The 15,952-nt window shown below is 39.2% G+C and overlaps 1 protein-coding gene and 14 non-coding genes across 15 annotated transcripts; 1 reads left to right on the forward strand and 14 right to left on the reverse strand.

Moving 5' to 3' along the window:
- Positions 1 to 5,563: 5,563 nt before the first annotated feature.
- Positions 5,564 to 6,949, forward strand: hes3 (hes family bHLH transcription factor 3). Its single transcript, XM_085923436.1, has 4 exons — positions 5,564 to 5,666; positions 5,739 to 5,834; positions 6,368 to 6,449; positions 6,525 to 6,949. Exons 1-4 carry the CDS (start codon positions 5,613 to 5,615, stop codon positions 6,947 to 6,949), a joined length of 657 nt encoding a protein of 218 aa, XP_085779562.1. The 5' UTR covers positions 5,564 to 5,612.
- A 1,921-nt stretch (positions 6,950 to 8,870) lies between these two features.
- On the reverse strand, positions 8,871 to 8,942 carry trnam-cau (transfer RNA methionine (anticodon CAU)). Its single transcript has one exon. It is a non-coding gene; the product is annotated as a tRNA-Met (tRNA).
- Positions 8,943 to 9,238: 296 nt separating this feature from the next.
- On the reverse strand, positions 9,239 to 9,310 carry trnam-cau (transfer RNA methionine (anticodon CAU)). The gene has a single exon. It is a non-coding gene; the product is annotated as a tRNA-Met (tRNA).
- A 296-nt stretch (positions 9,311 to 9,606) lies between these two features.
- trnam-cau (transfer RNA methionine (anticodon CAU)) lies at positions 9,607 to 9,678 on the reverse strand. Its single transcript has one exon. It is a non-coding gene; the product is annotated as a tRNA-Met (tRNA).
- A 1,032-nt stretch (positions 9,679 to 10,710) lies between these two features.
- trnam-cau (transfer RNA methionine (anticodon CAU)) lies at positions 10,711 to 10,782 on the reverse strand. Its single transcript has one exon. It is a non-coding gene; the product is annotated as a tRNA-Met (tRNA).
- A 296-nt stretch (positions 10,783 to 11,078) lies between these two features.
- Positions 11,079 to 11,150, reverse strand: trnam-cau (transfer RNA methionine (anticodon CAU)). Its single transcript has one exon. It is a non-coding gene; the product is annotated as a tRNA-Met (tRNA).
- Positions 11,151 to 11,814: 664 nt separating this feature from the next.
- trnam-cau (transfer RNA methionine (anticodon CAU)) lies at positions 11,815 to 11,886 on the reverse strand. The gene has a single exon. It is a non-coding gene; the product is annotated as a tRNA-Met (tRNA).
- A 296-nt stretch (positions 11,887 to 12,182) lies between these two features.
- On the reverse strand, positions 12,183 to 12,254 carry trnam-cau (transfer RNA methionine (anticodon CAU)). Its single transcript has one exon. It is a non-coding gene; the product is annotated as a tRNA-Met (tRNA).
- A 296-nt stretch (positions 12,255 to 12,550) lies between these two features.
- Positions 12,551 to 12,622, reverse strand: trnam-cau (transfer RNA methionine (anticodon CAU)). The gene has a single exon. It is a non-coding gene; the product is annotated as a tRNA-Met (tRNA).
- A 296-nt stretch (positions 12,623 to 12,918) lies between these two features.
- trnam-cau (transfer RNA methionine (anticodon CAU)) lies at positions 12,919 to 12,990 on the reverse strand. Its single transcript has one exon. It is a non-coding gene; the product is annotated as a tRNA-Met (tRNA).
- A 664-nt stretch (positions 12,991 to 13,654) lies between these two features.
- On the reverse strand, positions 13,655 to 13,726 carry trnam-cau (transfer RNA methionine (anticodon CAU)). The gene has a single exon. It is a non-coding gene; the product is annotated as a tRNA-Met (tRNA).
- A 296-nt stretch (positions 13,727 to 14,022) lies between these two features.
- trnam-cau (transfer RNA methionine (anticodon CAU)) lies at positions 14,023 to 14,094 on the reverse strand. Its single transcript has one exon. It is a non-coding gene; the product is annotated as a tRNA-Met (tRNA).
- A 296-nt stretch (positions 14,095 to 14,390) lies between these two features.
- trnam-cau (transfer RNA methionine (anticodon CAU)) lies at positions 14,391 to 14,462 on the reverse strand. Its single transcript has one exon. It is a non-coding gene; the product is annotated as a tRNA-Met (tRNA).
- Positions 14,463 to 14,758: 296 nt separating this feature from the next.
- trnam-cau (transfer RNA methionine (anticodon CAU)) lies at positions 14,759 to 14,830 on the reverse strand. The gene has a single exon. It is a non-coding gene; the product is annotated as a tRNA-Met (tRNA).
- A 664-nt stretch (positions 14,831 to 15,494) lies between these two features.
- trnam-cau (transfer RNA methionine (anticodon CAU)) lies at positions 15,495 to 15,566 on the reverse strand. The gene has a single exon. It is a non-coding gene; the product is annotated as a tRNA-Met (tRNA).
- Positions 15,567 to 15,952: the final 386 nt, after the last annotated feature.

Here is a 15,952-nt window from a genome sequence, read left to right on the forward strand (position 1 = left end):
ACTGAAGTTTCACCGTTGAATTTCATGTCATCATCTGCAACTTCCACATTACGTACTTCCATGTCTTTTTTCATCTTCAATTTATCATATCACCACTTGGTGGCAGTATTTCACTATATCTTCCCCAATTTAGACTTAACCAGGGTTTGACGTGGTGGAATCCGCCCCACAGATCCGAGGTCGTAGATTCTAATCCAGTCCTCACCGTCCCTTTTGTGGAGGTTGTCCTCGCCGCTTTTCTCCTGGTACAATTTTGAACTCTATATTTACAGCTTCAGTTAAAATATATTTTGTGTTTTGTTTGTATAATACTGTCGCATTCAATCAACATTGCACTAACCAATAATAATTATCATTATTCCTATATAGGAATCCTTGATGACCTAAAGTCACGCAGCAGTTCTGTGGGGGAGCGGAAAGGTTTTCCCCGCGCGGGGGGTGGGGTGGGGGGCATTTCTGTGCCTCAATTGGCATTTTGTTGCGGCTATTCACTGCTACTGGACGTGGAGGATGAACCGTGAAAGTAGGAACGAATTGCTAAATGGTGCCACTTAACATGGCATATGGCGCCGTGGGGGAGTCGCACAATGCTGACACCTACAAATTGACAATTTCATACCAATTTACGGCTTAGCATTCGCATCCAGCACACGTTGCTTAACTCCGCGGGCATGATTTGGTGGCTGGCTCTATCGTATTCTTTATTCAACTTCACCATCAATGCAATACAGCAGATCTGTTTAATTTTTTCATACAATTTCAACTTTATTCTCACAAAACTGCATTTTGTTTTATCCTATATTATACTAAACTATTTCTGACATTTTAAAACATATTTTACCTATTTTTTATGTCAATCTCCAACCTTACACTTTAGTTACATTTGTGAACTATGGATACTCGGTCAGGTTTGATCCTCTGATCTTATTATGTACTATTTCAACTTTTTTTCAAGGTTACATATATTTTTTACAATATGCAACATTTTTGGCCGTATGCTCTTCATTTGTTGTTGAGGAAGATTTTAGAACACTTTGCTCCTATTTAATCCTTAATATAATGACTTCTTTAAATTGCAGTATATTTTTGCTATGTTGTGACCCTATTTCACCTATTTAAGTTGATATGTTGGAAACTTTTAAACTTTTATATGCTGGGAGACTCGCAATATGCCCTACTCTCAAGATTTGTGTGATTTAATCCATGATACGCTTCTTAATGCGTGACGCACAGTGCTGCTGCAGCATTCCGTTTACATTCCACATTGTTCCTGATTAGGTATGCATTTTGCTATACGCAGCAATTCTGTTGCAGCAGCACATTTGTGTGTCCCAAAAATAGCATAAGGAGCGAAGAAAATCGCAGGAACGCCCCTGTGTCTTTTCAGTTGCACCTTTCAATTTTCCACCCTGGGAAACCCTTGATGAGCAACTGGTTCTTACTAAACAATAAAAGACTTGAGGTTGCTCCCATGTGGGATTCGTGTGGCGGGAAAAATATCATCCCGTATAAATTCAAGAGATGATCGTGCATGATATGAGTAGAGGTTGATGCACGCTAAATTCCTAATCATTTTTTGGTCAATAATTAGTCTGTGAGTCACTGCTTAAAAATAACGGTACAGAGGGGTGTATCAGTAAGAAATAAAAATAATGGAAAAAGTCACAAATCTATAGAATCGAATGAATGCGAGTTACAAAATGAGCCGAAATGTGACAGCGATACTATATTTGATCTTTATGACTATATTTTTAGTTGCATATTAGGTTTTATAGCGCGTGCAGTTTCCGTCTCCGCAGTGTTGTTTGCGGTGCAAAGACAGTGCACTAAAGGGCTGCTGCTTAATTTTAATTCAAATCCCGCTCAAGTGGTTCCAAGTAAATGGCAGATGTTTTGCAATTCAAGGCGCATCAATACCCACACCCATGCGCTTTAGTGTTCAACAATGGCATCCCCCCACTCACCCGCTCCCCTTTTTCTCCCTCTTGTCTTTCACTTGAGGCGCGCACAAAGGCTTCATCCTCCAGCGAGTTATAAAGTTACTTTGCAGTCAGTTCATTTGGGGCCTTAGGAGAACCTTAAGCGATGTTAATGTGCACCTCTGCTCCTTTCATGCGCTCACCCGTGCACACACAGGCGAACCGCGGCTATTGTGCGCCCAAAGCAAAGGAAGAACTCGTTAAATAACCCGAGGAGCAGTCCATAGAAATTCATGATGCGCCTTCTATTTGATGTTTGATCAGAGGTGCTGTCGCGTGGCTTTGGCCCAAATCCTTTGTCTATATTTGTAATATGTATATATTTTTTTATTCCACTGCATGCACCTGTTGGTGTATACCTGCTTCGTTTTGTGCACTTGTTGCTCACAACAAAAGCCCTTTGGTCACACCAGCGCAGACTCAAGTGCACCTGAATGGAAGGCGGCAAATCGATTTGCTGCGCTTTCGCTGTGCCAAATGTGGGCCTGCCCTTGTCTGGATGAGACGCAGCCACAGCGCTCATGGGAAGGAAAGTCAGACCATGAAGTCCTCGTGACAATAGAGTCACTGTGGGCTGTGGATGCGAGGATGGATCAATGGATGGATGGATTGGTTTGTACAAATCAACCCAAAAAAATGACTCAAATTCAAAACTCAGGCGTGTCGGTTGAATTTTAGACCAGCAGTTTTAAGGGTGTGTATGATTTCTCACAATGAGGAAACAGATGAGTATCAATATGCAGCACTCAATTTCTATAAATCTCCAGAATGCCGGCGTCACGTTACAACCCAAAAAAAAGTAAATGTAATATAAGAACTGCAACTTTTCCTTGAGGTGAATGAGACACGTACACATAATTATAGTATAAAGTGCATTGGAGTGTCGATTACAGGCACTTTGTCTAACCATTGACTTGCAAATGTACCCGTTTTCTCCCCAGAAGAACATAGTTTATTGCAGTAATAGCATAATTGCCTCACTAATTGTTGCTTTCAAGTCCCCCAATAGCCCAATCCTTACAGTGAAGCCGTCGGAGCCCCCGTCGGCACGGCTCCATGACAAAAACCCTAAAAGGTTAATGAATGATCTGAGGCTCAAAGAATAAAAGTGGCGCGAGAGCCGCGTCCCTTTTATAAACATACACTTAACTTGTCTGTAATGGCACATGCATTCTCGCTTCCAACTGGGACACAAGTTTCTCGTTGCGCCATTCTCATGGATGGATGATAACATGCATGGAGACTTTGAAGTGGGGTGCAGGGAGAAAGTCTTTGAAAGCTTGGCCGATCGTCCCTTCACTTGCCTGCATGTTAGCACTCCATTCTTGTTTGCACCGCTGAAGGAGAGGCAACACTAATTGAAATTATGGCGAATAATAAGCGAGGCGATGTCTGTGTCTGTTCTCTGAGGAACAACTTACAGACCCTGCCACGGTGCCGTGTCCAAAGCAAGCGTGAAAACCTTACTAATGTGACGTGGAAAGAGGACAAAAGACACCACAGAGCTGCCTTGGAGCGCAGCACCTCTGCCAGATTTCATACCGATTACGCGCGCATCACTATTGCATTAAATTTGTGCCCTGCAATTATTCGGTACATTTTACGCAATTAGTGTTGGAGGATTTTATTTATTTCTTTTTTTTTTTTACTTGAAGCAGGACACGCGTCATTTGCATAGCCGCGACGTGACGTGACAATATACACATCCGACTGTGATTGGCAGGCATGGAGTAGAGTTAGTATAACATGTTGTGATAACACCTCACTATTGTATCATCCGCCAAAATGCAGAATGTTAACTCAAGTTGAGAGAGTAAAAGCTTTTGATACTAAAATATAATGCTAAAAAAATACACTTAAGCATGAATAAAATATTTGGGGCGCATTTGATCCGATAAAGTTCTGTATTTGTATTGGCAGGAATACCATCTTAAAAGGTTTTTACAAACAGTAACATAGATGTTTTTAACACAAACTGACAAATAAAACTAGGGTGAAGGTGCACGTGACATGACAGGACTAATAAAATAAATGCCATACTTAAATATAAATCGCAGCATCAGGTTTTTTACTTTGAGATGCAATATATTATAAAGATTCTATACATCATGCATCTCTCCCTTAAAAAAGACATTATCGACCAGAAAGCCACAGGTTTAAGGACAGGACTGGGACAGTTTTACATCGGAAAAGGGTCTATTGTTAACTTGCGTCAAATGCAGGGTAGCCTATCCAGTATAATTTAACAAATGTATTTTTTTAGTCTGGTCAAAGCGAACAATATGTGCAAATTTAGCCCCATACTCTTCCTATTAGCAAACTCAGGAGGTAAACGTAGGTCTAATTTGAGAAATGTAACTTGCATGGGTGACATTAGTGCGCGTAGGTGCCAGGAATAGAGAACGTATTTTTGTGCGTGTGCGATTTGATGCAGGGAAGGGGCCCCTCCTTCTTCAGCTGCATCGAACGTTCATTGAGTCGCGTGACCCTCATAAAGTTCGAAAGCCTCCCCCTCACAAGTCCAAAATGCGAGCCCTTGCTCTTGAGTGGCTGATGCCGCGTCTCAAAGCTTCCCGACGCACTCATTGATATTTTCAAAGGCTGCTTTTTACGTGCGTAAAAGATGCGCAATGGGCCACAGTGAAGTCCACTTTCCCAAGCCAGCTCCCCTTTCAGGGAGCAGTGTGGAGAATCGCGAGGCGGGGGACCGAGGACAAGGGGCGGCTCACAATTCTCCTCGGTGCCCCTCTAACCCAAGTACATCCGCGCCCCCCTCCAAACAGCCTGGTGTGGAGACAAAAAGTCATGACGCTCAATAGCCGATGAATAGCAGAGTTCGCTTGCCCAAAGTCCCCTTTGCAATACAAACAATTTGGTGCGAACCCACAAATATTGTCTCAAACAGGTTGTGTGATGCGAGCATAGTGCAGGTGGGACCTTAATCGGGCCACGCAGTAGCTACCATAAAATCGGGATGCGTGGCGGCACATCGAAAATTACCACGGTGCTGCCTTCAACTATAGCTGGCGTGAAACTCTCAAATTAAAGAGTCAATAGAAGACCAAGCAGAATCTGAATCATGGCCAATAAATTTTCACTTTTGGTTTTAACGCTACTTATTTTTTTTTACCCCACACGATGCCACTGCAATGCGAGTCATTTGCTTAATTTGACATTTTAATTTATAAATGCTGCACAAAACAATAGCAACAAATAAATGTGTGTTCTAAAAGATAGCTCCAACTTGAAACAGGCTACTGGTGCGAAAATATGACAAATGTGATTTTTTTTAGGTTTTCAAATTATGGAAATAGTAATTACCTTTTCTTAATTGTTGTTTAGGGAGTGGCTATTATTTGCGAAAGGCATTTGTTTTTTCTATTTGTCCAGTTTCTATAATTATGAGCAGATTTTTTTTCTTCTCTTTTTGGGTGTGCGCTTGGTTTTGGCCGTCAAATGACAGCAGTGCTTAGCCATTTATCGTAGAAGGGATTGAGGGTGTGGGGCGTGGGGGGGACTTCCTGCATTGAGATGTTAAGTGGATGTGTCTATATAAACCCGGGCATGGTCCACTTTATCTTTCTGGCTGCGGAGAGGAAAGGAAAATCCCTTAAAAACCAGGCTGAAGACAGAATGGTGGCATCTACTGACTGTGTGGACAAGTCCGACTCAATCACTGCAAATAAGGTACGTCTAAAATGGTTGACAAAAGTAAAAAGTTGACTCAAGTGCATTAATGATTTTATCGGAATTACCCAGGTATCCAAACCACTGATGGAGAAGAAACGAAGAGCTCGTATTAACAAGTGTTTGGACCAATTGAAATGTCTTCTGGAGAGTCACTACAGCAGCACTGTAAGCATAAAGGATTTCAACCAGCGTTCATCTAGCGAATAGTCGCTCCACAGTCCAATAGTTCAATATTCAACATTCAAAACATTTTAGAAAAAGAATAAGACAAGAATATACCCAAACATTGTCATCATGTTATGTTCAGGCAATGCTTCAAACTGTGGTAGTATGTCAGATTCATGTAGATTATTAAAAAATAAAAAAGGAAAGAAAAGAACACAGTTGAAGGCCAAAATATAATTTTACAGGAATTATCCAAGACAATCCAAATTCATGAAATACATTTTAATATAACAGGATTGAGCAAAGTGCTTAAACCTCATGGAATACAAAACTAAGTCGCATTGCAGAAGACAAGACCACTGAAAATTGACGGCAGTTATGAAGAGAAAAAACAAACAACAGCACAATGTTCGCAACTCTTGATACGTGATCGGGGGGGGGCAACAAATAATGTTAATTATGCCGATTTTTTTACGTGTTGAAATATGAGCATTTTAACAAGAATGCTATTTTTTGCTATTTTTCTTGTACAGATTCGGAAGCGCAAACTGGAGAAGGCTGACATATTGGAGCTCACCGTGAGACATTTGAAGCACCTTCAGAAATCTCACACGTGTAAGCCAGCACATATGAATTGCAAAAATTTGGCCTGTATCGAACCTAACTCTGACGCATTGTTCATATTTGCAGTCCCATCCACGCGTGGGGAGCTTTCCGATTTCCAGAAAGGCTTTCACAGCTGCCTGGCCAACGTCAAACACTATTTGCTGATGGCTGATACAGTGAGCGACCGACAGCGCCTCAAGATGTCGCAGTTGCCCGGAAAACTGGACATGTCCAGGACCACGGAAAGCGACACAGTCCTCGCAGAAACGCGCGGCTCGCTGAGGAGAGCCAAGAACGACAACGCGACTTCATATAGGACCCACGGCGCGTCTCATTTTCGTCCGAGTGAAAACACGCGAATGGCCACGCATAGAGCGGCCACACGGTGTGGGCTGGTCACCGCCCCCACGATGGACGACCAGAGAATACGAGCTACGCCCAAGAAATGTCACCCCAAAGGTCCCAGTGAAGATGGCAACACCCAGCACAATATGTGGAGACCTTGGTAGAGACGCTGAACTTTTTCATGGAAACGTTTGTAATTGTTAGTCGTTACACTTGTACATTCATTTTTCGGAATAAAAGTGGTTATGATATGCGACTCTATTCTTGCATTTTGTCATACGCATATAAGTACTGCAGTGTTCGTTCGCCTCGAGCGCTCTAACTGGTCAACAGTAACAGCCTTCTCCTAAAAACTTCACGATATCAATTACACAGGCGTTTTTTTATGTTGAGATGGAAGTAAACGTTCCAAAATAAATTTTCCCCTCTACTTCTAAATCTGCCCTGTTTCCCCCATTATTATTATTATTATTATTATTATTATTATTATTATTATTATTATTGCCGTGAATATAAATCGACACAAATTATAACAAATATATTTCTCTTAAAAGTTATTTGTAAAATAATCATTTTAGTGCTATTTGTCAAATTATGCGTAATGTAACAAAAATATTGGGAAACTCTTTATGCTGTGTTTTAATGATTGATTTGGCATATTTGACTCACACTTAAATAAAATACGCATTTTAAATTGGTTAGCTTATTTATTAGTGAATAAAAGAACTGCATTAAATCCAGAAACAAGCTGATGGGTAGAAAAGAAATATCAACCTTACCGTACTGATGGAATGAGAGTAACTTCTGTGGTTACAAAGAATGAAACAAAATTAATGGCATGGTTGCTTTATTGAAAAAAAAAACGTCAGGTTGTATTTTTATTTTTGTTTATTTTCTTGCTGCTTCTGCACGTGTTTGGAGTACCTTGTTTTCCCAATGACGTCATTAACTGTGTACGTGTGTGTCTTTATGGAGGCCCTGCACTGAAGGCACCTTGCCGTGAGGAAAATCGCTCTCACGCCCATTTGTCTTTCACACTGGTGGCCCACACGGAAGTAGGATGCTTTGACATTCCTGGAGACCCCCAACCCTCTCCTCGCAAAAAAGACTCCACTTCCTGATTTTCTTGTCGTCTCTGTCGCTCCTAACCCTAACCCTAACCCTAACCCTAACCCTAACCCTAACCCTAACCCTAACCCTAACCCTAACCCTAACCCTAACCCTAACCCCCCCAAAGAAAATAAAAAATGTTTCCATCACGTTGTTAGCTAGTTGGTGAGTGAGTGAGTGAGTGAGTGAGTGAGTGAGTGAGTGAGTGAGTTTTTTTGTTTTTTTGTTTGTTAGTTAGTTAGTTAGTTAGTTAGTTAGTTAGTTAGTTAGTTAGTTAGTTAGTTAGTTAGTTAGTTAGTTAGTTTGCTTGTTTGTTTGTTTGTTTGTTTGTTTGTTTGTTTGTTTGTTTGTTTGTTTGTTTGTTTGTTTGTTAGAAAAACATTGCTTGGATGGCATTGTTATTAACTGTTGCTCACATTATTCATAAAATGTTGAACTTCACCCCACCCTTGCTTGAGAATTTATCAGTCGCCTCACATCAACCAAAACACGTACGATGTTTGAAAATGTTACGTTCTAAAGTCAAATTGTGCTTTATAGCAACAGATTATTTGGACAGTTTGAATTTATACCGATTAGTCCACAGATTCAAAGGTATCATTTTACACAGTACCATGCAATAAGTTTGTTTGATTACAGAAAGGAAGACCAGTGAATGTCCTTCAGCTGTCCATATTACCGTCTATGAAGCATTCTTTGGCATTGTCCGAAGGATCTGTTCGTCTCAGCTTCAAAATAGGGTCTTACCCAGTGAGGAGGAAGGTCATAAGATATTAACATCAGACTGGACCCAGTGGAGTGCACTTGATAGGCGAACAAGACCGTATACATTGTTTGCTCATGCATAATTTCTACTTTTCTGTCCAAGATAAATCATTTTTATATAGCAAAAATGTCTTTATATTTGAGTAAAATGCTTCAGAGTGTTTAACAACATCTCCAGAAGACATGCAGTTGAATTCATTAAAATCCAATTAGCAGAGGATGGTTTCGATCCATCGACCTCTGGGTTATGGGCCCAGCACGCTTCCGCTGCGCCACTCTGCTGATGTAAAGTAGTGATTCAGCCAAACCACATTTACTCAATAAATACCTTAACTCAAAATCCTAAAGTTTATTTGAAATTCTAAACCACACTTATAATTTGACTTTCAAACCATATCCCTGGCTTAAACCTCCCCAATTGAAACGTTACCCTTTAAGCTTTAACATGGACTTGATACCCTATTTTTAAACCATAACCTCATTTTCATATAGCAAAAAATGTCTTTAGATTTGAGTAAGATGCTTCAGAGTGTTTAACATCTCCAGAAGACATGCAGTTGAATTCATTAAAACGCAATTAGCAGAGGATGGTTTCGATCCATCGACCTCTGGGTTATGGGCCCAGCACGCTTCCGCTGCGCCACTCTGCTGATGTAAAGTAGTAATTCAGCCAAAACACATTTACTCAATAAATACCTTAACTCAAAATCCTAGAGTTTATTTGAAATTCTAAACCACACTTATAATTTGACTTTCAAACCATATCCCTGGCTCAAACCTCCCCAATTGAAACGTTACCCTTTAAGCTTTAACATGGACTTGATACCCTATTTTTAAACCATAACCTCATTTTCATAGCGCAAAAAATGTCTTTAGATTTGAGTAAGATGCTTCAGAGTGTTTAACATCTCCAGAAGACATGCAGTTGAATTCATCAAAATGCAATTAGCAGAGGATGGTTTCGATCCATCGACCTCTGGGTTATGGGCCCAGCACGCTTCCGCTGCGCCACTCTGCTGATGTAAAGTAGTAATTCAGCCAAAACACATTTACTCAATAAATACTGTAACTCAAAATCCTAAAGTTTATTTGAAATTCTAAACCACACTTATAATTTGACTTTCAAACCATATCCCTGGCTCAAACCTCCCCAATTGAAACGTTACCCTTTAAGCTTTAACATGGACTTGATACCCTATTTTTAAACCATAACCTCATTTTCATAGCGCAAAAAATGTCTTTAGATTTGAGTAAGATGCTTCAGAGTGTTTAACATCTCCAGAAGACATGCAGTTGAATTCATCAAAATGCAATTAGCAGAGGATGGTTTCAATCCATCGACCTCTGGGTTATGGGCCCAGCACGCTTCCGCTGCGCCACTCTGCTGATGTAAAGTAGAAATTCAGCCAAAACACATTTACTCAATAAATACTGTAACTCAAAATCCTAAAGTTTATTTGAAATTCTAAACCACACTTATAATTTGACTTTCAAACCATATCCCTGGCTTAAACCTCCCCAATTGAAACGTTACCCTTTAAGCTTTAACATGGACTTGATACCCTATTTTTAAACCATAACCTCATTTTCATACAGCAAAAAATGTCTTTAGATTTGAGTAAGATGCTTCAGAGTGTTTAACATCTCCAGAAGACATGCAGTTGAATTCATCAAAATGCAATTAGCAGAGGATAGTTTCGATCCATCGACCTCTGGGTTATGGGCCCAGCACGCTTCCGCTGCGCCACTCCGCTAATGTAAAGTAATAATTCAGACAAAACACATTTACTCAATAAATACTGTAACTCAAAATCCTAAAGTTTATTTGAAATTCTAAACCACACTTATAATTTGACTTTCAAACCATATCCCTGGCTCAAACCTCCCCAATTGAAACGTTACCCTTTAAGCTTTAACATGGACTTGATACCCTATTTTTAAACCATAACCTCATTTTCATATAGCAAAAAATGTCTTTATATTTGAGTAAGATGCTTCAGAGTGTTTAACATCTCCAGAAGACATGCAGTTGAATTCATCAAAATGCAATTAGCAGAGGATGGTTTCGATCCATCGACCTCTGGGTTATGGGCCCAGCACGCTTCCGCTGCGCCACTCTGCTAATGTAAAGTAATAATTCAGACAAAACACATTTACTCAATAAATACTGTAACTCAAAATCTCAAAGTTTATTTGAAATTCTAAACCACACTTATAATTTGACTTTCAAACCATATCCCTGGCTTAAACCTCCCCAATTGAAACGTTACCCTTTAAGCTTTAACATGGACTTGATACCCTATTTTTAAACCATAACCTCATTTTCATACAGCAAAAAATGTCTTTAGATTTGAGTAAGATGCTTCAGAGTGTTTAACATCTCCAGAAGACATGCAGTTGAATTCATCAAAATGCAATTAGCAGAGGACGGTTTCGATCCATCGACCTCTGGGTTATGGGCCCAGCACGCTTCCGCTGCGCCACTCTGCTGATGTAAAGTAGTAATTTAGCCAAAACACATTTACTCAATAAATACCTTAACTCAAAATCCTAGAGTTTATTTGAAATTCTAAACCACACTTATAATTTGACTTTCAAACCATATCCCTGGCTCAAACCTCCCCAATTGAAACGTTACCCTTTAAGCTTTAACATGGACTTGATACCCTATTTTTAAACCATAACCTCATTTTCATAGCGCAAAAAATGTCTTTAGATTTGAGTAAGATGCTTCAGAGTGTTTAACATCTCCAGAAGACATGCAGTTGAATTCATCAAAATGCAATTAGCAGAGAATGGTTTCGATCCATCGACCTCTGGGTTATGGGCCCAGCACGCTTCCGCTGCGCCACTCTGCTGATGTAAAGTAGTAATTCAGACAAAACACATTTACTCAATAAATACTGTAACTCAAAATCTTAAAGTTTATTTGAAATTCTAAACCACACTTATAATTTGACTTTCAAACCATATCCCTGGCTTAAACCTCCCCAATTGAAACGTTACCCTTTAAGCTTTAACATGGACTTGATACCCTATTTTTAAACCATAACCTCATTTTCATACAGCAAAAAATGTCTTTAGATTTGAGTAAGATGCTTCAGAGTGTTTAACATCTCCAGAAGACATGCAGTTGAATTCATCAAAATGCAATTAGCAGAGGATGGTTTCGATCCATCGACCTCTGGGTTATGGGCCCAGCACGCTTCCGCTGCGCCACTCTGCTAATGTAAAGTAATAATTCAGACAAAACACATTTACTCAATAAATACTGTAACTCAAAATCCTAAAGTTTATTTGAAATTCTAAACCACACTTATTATTTGACTTTCAAACCATATCCCTGGCTTAAACCTCCCCAATTGAAACGTTACCCTTTAAGCTTTAACATGGACTTGATACCCTATTTTTAAACCATAACCTCATTTTCATACAGCAAAAAATGTCTTTAGATTTGAGTAAGATGCTTCAGAGTGTTTAACATCTCCAGAAGACATGCAGTTGAATTCATCAAAATGCAATTAGCAGAGGACGGTTTCGATCCATCGACCTCTGGGTTATGGGCCCAGCACGCTTCCGCTGCGCCACTCTGCTGATGTAAAGTAGTAATTCAGCCAAAACACATTTACTCAATAAATACTGTAACTCAAAATCCTAAAGTTTATTTGAAATTCTAAACCACACTTATAATTTGACTTTCAAACCATATCCCTGGCTCAAACCTCCCCAATTGAAACGTTACCCTTTAAGCTTTAACATGGACTTGATACCCTATTTTTAAACCATAACCTCATTTTCATATAGCAAAAAATGTCTTTAGATTTGAGTAAGATGCTTCAGAGTGTTTAACATCTCCAGAAGACATGCAGTTGAATTCATCAAAATGCAATTAGCAGAGGATGGTTTCGATCCATCGACCTCTGGGTTATGGGCCCAGCACGCTTCCGCTGCGCCACTCTGCTAATGTAAAGTAATAATTCAGACAAAACACATTTACTCAATAAATACTGTAACTCAAAATCTCAAAGTTTATTTGAAATTCTAAACCACACTTATAATTTGACTTTCAAACCATATCCCTGGCTTAAACCTCCCCAATTGAAACGTTACCCTTTAAGCTTTAACATGGACTTGATACCCTATTTTTAAACCATAACCTCATTTTCATACAGCAAAAAATGTCTTTAGATTTGAGTAAGATGCTTCAGAGTGTTTAACATCTCCAGAAGACATGCAGTTGAATTCATCAAAATGCAATTAGCAGAGGACGGTTTCGATCCATCGACCTCTGGGTTATGGGCCCAGCACGCTTCCGCTGCGCCACTCTGCTGATGTAAAGTAGTAATTTAGCCAAAACACATTTACTCAATAAATACCTTAACTCAAAATCCTAGAGTTTATTTGAAATTCTAAACCACACTTATAATTTGACTTTCAAACCATATCCCTGGCTCAAACCTCCCCAATTGAAACGTTACCCTTTAAGCTTTAACATGGACTTGATACCCTATTTTTAAACCATAACCTCATTTTCATAGCGCAAAAAATGTCTTTAGATTTGAGTAAGATGCTTCAGAGTGTTTAACATCTCCAGAAGACATGCAGTTGAATTCATCAAAATGCAATTAGCAGAGAATGGTTTCGATCCATCGACCTCTGGGTTATGGGCCCAGCACGCTTCCGCTGCGCCACTCTGCTGATGTAAAGTAGTAATTCAGACAAAACACATTTACTCAATAAATACTGTAACTCAAAATCTTAAAGTTTATTTGAAATTCTAAACCACACTTATAATTTGACTTTCAAACCATATCCCTGGCTTAAACCTCCCCAATTGAAACGTTACCCTTTAAGCTTTAACATGGACTTGATACCCTATTTTTAAACCATAACCTCATTTTCATACAGCAAAAAATGTCTTTAGATTTGAGTAAGATGCTTCAGAGTGTTTAACATCTCCAGAAGACATGCAGTTGAATTCATCAAAATGCAATTAGCAGAGGATGGTTTCGATCCATCGACCTCTGGGTTATGGGCCCAGCACGCTTCCGCTGCGCCACTCTGCTAATGTAAAGTAATAATTCAGACAAAACACATTTACTCAATAAATACTGTAACTCAAAATCCTAAAGTTTATTTGAAATTCTAAACCACACTTATTATTTGACTTTCAAACCATATCCCTGGCTTAAACCTCCCCAATTGAAACGTTACCCTTTAAGCTTTAACATGGACTTGATACCCTATTTTTAAACCATAACCTCATTTTCATACAGCAAAAAATGTCTTTAGATTTGAGTAAGATGCTTCAGAGTGTTTAACATCTCCAGAAGACATGCAGTTGAATTCATCAAAATGCAATTAGCAGAGGACGGTTTCGATCCATCGACCTCTGGGTTATGGGCCCAGCACGCTTCCGCTGCGCCACTCTGCTGATGTAAAGTAGTAATTCAGCCAAAACACATTTACTCAATAAATACTGTAACTCAAAATCCTAAAGTTTATTTGAAATTCTAAACCACACTTATAATTTGACTTTCAAACCATATCCCTGGCTCAAACCTCCCCAATTGAAACGTTACCCTTTAAGCTTTAACATGGACTTGATACCCTATTTTTAAACCATAACCTCATTTTCATATAGCAAAAAATGTCTTTAGATTTGAGTAAGATGCTTCAGAGTGTTTAACATCTCCAGAAGACATGCAGTTGAATTCATCAAAATGCAATTAGCAGAGGATGGTTTCGATCCATCGACCTCTGGGTTATGGGCCCAGCACGCTTCCGCTGCGCCACTCTGCTAATGTAAAGTAATAATTCAGACAAAACACATTTACTCAATAAATACTGTAACTCAAAATCTCAAAGTTTATTTGAAATTCTAAACCACACTTATAATTTGACTTTCAAACCATATCCCTGGCTTAAACCTCCCCAATTGAAACGTTACCCTTTAAGCTTTAACATGGACTTGATACCCTATTTTTAAACCATAACCTCATTTTCATACAGCAAAAAATGTCTTTAGATTTGAGTAAGATGCTTCAGAGTGTTTAACATCTCCAGAAGACATGCAGTTGAATTCATCAAAATGCAATTAGCAGAGGACGGTTTCGATCCATCGACCTCTGGGTTATGGGCCCAGCACGCTTCCGCTGCGCCACTCTGCTGATGTAAAGTAATAATTCAGCCAAAACACATTTACTCAATAAATACCTTAACTCAAAATCCTAGAGTTTATTTGAAATTCTAAACCACACTTATAATTTGACTTTCAAACCATATCCCTGGCTCAAACCTCCCCAATTGAAACGTTACCCTTTAAGCTTTAACATGGACTTGATACCCTATTTTTAAACCATAACCTCATTTTCATAGCGCAAAAAATGTCTTTAGATTTGAGTAAGATGCTTCAGAGTGTTTAACATCTCCAGAAGACATGCAGTTGAATTCATCAAAATGCAATTAGCAGAGAATGGTTTCGATCCATCGACCTCTGGGTTATGGGCCCAGCACGCTTCCGCTGCGCCACTCTGCTGATGTAAAGTAGTAATTCAGACAAAACACATTTACTCAATAAATACTGTAACTCAAAATCTTAAAGTTTATTTGAAATTCTAAACCACACTTATAATTTGACTTTCAAACCATATCCCTGGCTTAAACCTCCCCAATTGAAACGTTACCCTTTAAGCTTTAACATGGACTTGATACCCTATTTTTAAACCATAACCTCATTTTCATACAGCAAAAAATGTCTTTAGATTTGAGTAAGATGCTTCAGAGTGTTTAACATCTCCAGAAGACATGCAGTTGAATTCATCAAAATGCAATTAGCAGAGGATGGTTTCGATCCATCGACCTCTGGGTTATGGGCCCAGCACGCTTCCGCTGCGCCACTCTGCTAATGTAAAGTAATAATTCAGACAAAACACATTTACTCAATAAATACTGTAACTCAAAATCCTAAAGTTTATTTGAAATTCTAAACCACACTTATAATTTGACTTTCAAACCATATCCCTGGCTTAAACCTCCCCAATTGAAACGTTACCCTTTAAGCTTTAACATGGACTTGATACCCTATTTTTAAACCATAACCTCTTTAAACCCAATGCCTTGTTTGAAAGCCTAATTTTCAATCTTAACCCTGACTTGAACTCTAATATGTAACTTTTTCCCTGAAAAACCCAAACCCAGGCTTGGAACCCTATTTTTAAACTCGAATCCTTGCTTGAAACCCCAATGTTGAACTCCACTTTCAACACATAACCTTGTCAGAAAGTTGAACC

This window comes from Syngnathus leptorhynchus, chromosome 1 (assembly GCF_054491065.1).
Source record: "Syngnathus leptorhynchus isolate UIUO chromosome 1, UIUO_Slep, whole genome shotgun sequence".
Classification (NCBI taxonomy): domain Eukaryota; kingdom Metazoa; phylum Chordata; class Actinopteri; order Syngnathiformes; family Syngnathidae; genus Syngnathus; species Syngnathus leptorhynchus.

Bases quoted from the DNA above. Each gene is read 5' to 3' on its own strand.
- hes3 (XM_085923436.1), top strand. From the start codon at position 5,613: ATGGTGGCATCTACTGACTGTGTGGACAAGTCCGACTCAATCACTGCA. The intron at 5,667-5,738 runs GTACGTCTAAAA...GGAATTACCCAG, and splicing joins ACTCAATCACTGCAAATAAG to GTATCCAAACCACTGATGGA. The intron at 5,835-6,367 runs GTAAGCATAAAG...TTTCTTGTACAG, and splicing joins AGAGTCACTACAGCAGCACT to ATTCGGAAGCGCAAACTGGA.